The 4300-nt window shown below is 33.4% G+C and overlaps 1 protein-coding gene across 1 annotated transcript in view; it reads right to left on the bottom strand.

Annotated features, from left to right (window-relative positions):
* The window catches only part of LRBA (LPS-responsive vesicle trafficking, beach and anchor containing), an 874405-nt gene that overhangs the window by 605704 nt on the left and 264401 nt on the right, over positions 1-4300 (bottom strand). The window contains exons 31-32 of the mRNA XM_006884505.1: positions 2586-2664; positions 2169-2302 (exon numbers count right to left, since the gene is read on the bottom strand). Coding sequence (XP_006884567.1) covers positions 2169-2302; positions 2586-2664 — 213 coding nt within the window. The remainder of the gene's footprint in view (positions 1-2168; positions 2303-2585; positions 2665-4300) is intronic.

Below are 4300 nucleotides of genomic sequence, written 5' to 3'. Positions count from 1 at the left end.
ATAGAAAAAAAAATATGTACTAGGAGTTTATCTAACTTTAAAACTCTGGCTACTAAAGCTGTAGTCTGTTCAATAAATAAAAGTGCTATGGTGGCTCAGAGGTGAGGAATTGCACTGCCAAGGCAAAGGTACGTCATTCAAATTCACTGGCTGCTCCACTCAAGAAAGATCAGCAGTCCCTTCTTGTGTGATTTACTGCTTCTGAAAACCCACGAAAGGGTCAGCTGTCGGTCAGTTCTAACTCGAGAGCACACAACAACAACTAAAGCTGAAAGATGACACTTAAAAAGCTGGAAAATAGCCAGTTTTGCTTTTCCATCCTCAGGGAACTATGCTTTTCATTCGAAATTTAAAAAGACTCAATAGTATAGTCTGAATATTATATATGTATTTTAAAAAATTAGGTAAAATTTGCAGATCTCAAAGTCATTATTTTGAATGGAACAATTCAGTTATCAGTTAGGTCATTCATGATGTTTACTATCAACACCTTTTTTAGTTCTGAAACATTTCCATCATTCCAAAACAAATTTTAAATCCATAAAGAAACCATTCCTCATTCCTCCCTCCCATCCTCCCATTCTCCCATCCTCTGGTGAGCAAGAACTTGCTTTTCTTTCTACATGGTATCAAAATATTATTTAAAAAATTTTATACTAGTTTACTTCCAAAATTCATACACATTTATTTTTTATGGTCTCAAGATTTTTCAAAGTAAAAAAGGAGTTCTATATCAACTTAAGATAAAAGTCCTTTAGTTTCTCCTTAAATTTTTCTATGACAACGAAGGCTACAATCTAAGTCAATCTTTTAATTCCTCGCTTGTCATTGCTATCAACTCAGAATCAACTCACAGCTGACCTTTTAGTGGCTTTACAGAGACCTTAAACTACAAACAAAGAGACTGCCCACCTTTTTCATGCAAAGAACCTAGTGGATTTGAACTGGTTGTCTTAGTGTTGGCAGCGCAACTCTCTACCAATTAGGTCACCATAACTCCTTAAACTCTTAAATATCCCTACTTATCTTTCTCTATTGAACTGAAGATTTTTTTTTAAGAATGTCAGTTTAAAGACAAAAGTGCACTACCCAACCCACATTATTTTCAATTCTTTCCTATTCATCTCAAAGCTGGACAATAAACAAGAATGACAGACAATAATCCATGCCTCTGAACTATGCTGTTGGGAAAGAGTATTAAACATCCCATGGACTGCCAAAAAAAAAATCCCAAATCTGCCCTGAAGGAAGTACCTCAGGGTGCTCCGTACAAATAAAGATGGTGAAACTTTTTCTCACTACTTTGGAAATGTTGTCTGGAGAGGCCAGGCCTTGGTAAAAGACATCATGCTGGTAAAGGCAGAAGATCAGACAAAGACTGACCCTTAACTAGATGGATTAGCATAGTAACTTCTGTAATGGGCTTGATCATGGCAGAGACCATGAGGATAGGGCAAGACAGCACAAGGTTGATTATGAGTAATTAGACAACTAAATGACACCTAACAACAACACTGAACCATAATACAGAGTTGATGTAAATTCAACTTGAAGTCTAATTCTACTCGTACGAGACTTCTCTTTCTAAATTTCAAAAAGTATGCTACATAGTAAGCACACCATACTAAGAGAAAAAGAAAAAGGGGTTGGGTTTCCAAGAAATTTTCATCTTGTCTTTAAAAGTTAATTATACATGCTACTGATGTGGTACAATTTCAAAGTGCACTACCGATAAAGGGTCTAAAGTAAACAGGCTGGAATACAATACCATTCTTTTCTACAATTATTGGTATATGAAAATTTCAGTAATAAAAACTAATAATGCATTCCTCACTTTCTTAAAATTCAGTAATACACTCTCACTTCTATGAATCTTAATTTTATGTAAGCCTTACATTAATGTTTCACTAATTATTGTGAATTCTATCCTTTAAACTAAGTAGTCTTAATACTTAATATTTTTGGATTAACACATACCTTTCTGCTTCATATAAACCACTGGTAAAAATCTTGACCAAATTAAAATATAACAGAGATATACTTCTCAAGGATAAAAACTCTATTAGAAGGTTGGCCAACAAAGTTAAAAACAATAAAATAACATGTCTCTGTGAATATAATTTTTCCTAATTCTAATGGATATAATAAAATAAAGATAAATTACTCACTTGTCCCCTCTATAAGCAGTTCTTGTCCATGGCTACCCAAAAGTGTACGGGAAAGAAAAGGTGCAAAATCCACAAAAATCTCTCGCAGAAGAGGTGCTGCTTTTTCCAAAGCATGCTCAAGTCTGTCTGTAATACTAATTGAAAAATGTAAGTATTGTAGTAAATGTAATGAAACAAAACATACGTGAGTGGTCCTTTTGTGAAAAACAAAGTATTCAAACTTTGTAAATAAATTGGAGAAATATTTTTAAAAAAACAACCAACACCAAAAAAACCCCCAAACATGAATTATCATACACAGTGAGAAAGAATATGAGAAAAAACAAAACAAAAGCCCAACAAAGAAATGTACCTGTAGAGAGAAAAGGGTCATGAGAAGGATTAAATCACAAATATCTAATTTAACAGCTTAAATACCTCATATTTGAAACTGCATCTTGTGGAACTGAACCTACTGTTGGAACCGAAGGCAATCTTGCTTGAGATGATCTACTACCTATTAAAAAAAACATGTTCATTACTAATTTGAGTAACATTCAAATCTAACAATCAATAGGTTTTTCATGAACTCATTAACATGCAAACTTTTAACTGAAAATTATAACCTAGAACAAAAGTAGGAGCTAGAGAGGCAACAGTAAATTGTGATTCACTAAACAGAACTCATGATTCCTTCAATTAAACACGAAATGTCATTAGACAGTGATAAGAAACATTTTTTAAAATTGAAGGAAAAAAAATAGCAAATTATAAATTTAACCTTAAATAATTAAGTCCTCATTACCATGAAAATGGTATTTTTTAATCTTCAAATAATTTCTGCAACACTGCTATTGTCCCTGACTCTTGTCTGGTAAACTTAATCTAATAGGTGACTATGAAATTGCTGTCCCTTAATAACTCAAGCACCATTTATTACTTCCTCATTTGTGTCCTCACTTCGATTAGTACATAACCTTTAGTGGTACTTGTTATATAGAATTTCAATTGAATTTTCTACTACACAAATTTAAAAAAAAAAATACAGAGCTCTCATCTTTCTTACGTATCCATAAAAATCAGAGATACTCAAACTAATAGTTACTAAAAAATAATGAGCATTTTTTACCTCCATATTTTCAATCGGCCCACATGTTATGTGCTGCTGTGTATTTTCCACCATCTCATATCACTACTATAAACAATACGACAGAGGGGAGCTCTGGTGGCTCAATGGTAAGAGCTGTACTGCCAACCCAAAGGCATATAGTCCACATCTACCAGTGGCTTCCCAAGAAAAAGATGGAAAATCTCCCATGAGATTTATTACTTCTGAAAATCAGATGAAGTGTCAACTCTGAGTCAGTTCTGACTCGATGGTACATAACAACATATTATAAGAGACTGCTACCATGATAGCTTATTTGACTCATTCAATCAGTGCACCTAAACAGTGCACTAGCATCAAGACAATTCCAATTTGATGTGATTTTACAGGTCAGAACTTGTCCACAGTGGTTTGCAAAGATGAAAATCTTTATATAAATAGATTACCTATATCAAACTCCTGTAGAATATCTGGTGAGTTGAAACCACCAACCTTCTGGTTAGTAACCAAATGCTTCAGCCACCACAATTAATGTTCCCAAACATTCTTAAAGAATCCTATCTCTACATTCTTAAATGACCCAATTAAACCTCTTGTTAAAGTATACTGTCCAAACTTTGAATTATGTCCTAAATAGAAGTCAAAATGTTTAAGTTTTCATATAATTGTGATTTATTTTACTAGATAGAAAAAAATAGTCACAAGGAAATCAGTACTGATAGACTTCAAGAATGTAGGGAAACTATAGGAATAATAACAGAATGAGGAAAAGAAAAAACAAGGACAAATGTGCTAAAGAGTCATAAAGAGAAACAGGGAAAAAAATTATATTCTCTCTGTGAATCAGGATGTAGAGTAACTACAAATTATTCCATGTAAACTAGGAGAAGGACCTGAAGACATAGAAAAGTAATTTGTTTTCTAAGCCCAATATGAAGGATCTCTGGTAGCACAGTCCAGAGGGAGCTGGATATCAAGAAAATCGTCCATGAAGAATGCAAAAGATCATTACAAAGGCTGAAAAAGAAGAAAAGACGAAGATGGA

Source organism: Elephantulus edwardii, unplaced genomic scaffold (assembly GCF_000299155.1).
Source record: "Elephantulus edwardii isolate Elephantulus edwardi_28Jun2011 unplaced genomic scaffold, EleEdw1.0 scaffold00034, whole genome shotgun sequence".
NCBI classification, from domain to species: Eukaryota; Metazoa; Chordata; class Mammalia; order Macroscelidea; family Macroscelididae; genus Elephantulus; species Elephantulus edwardii.
The sequence above is the reverse complement of the archived record's forward strand: the minus strand, read 5'-3'. Positions and strand labels throughout refer to the sequence as shown.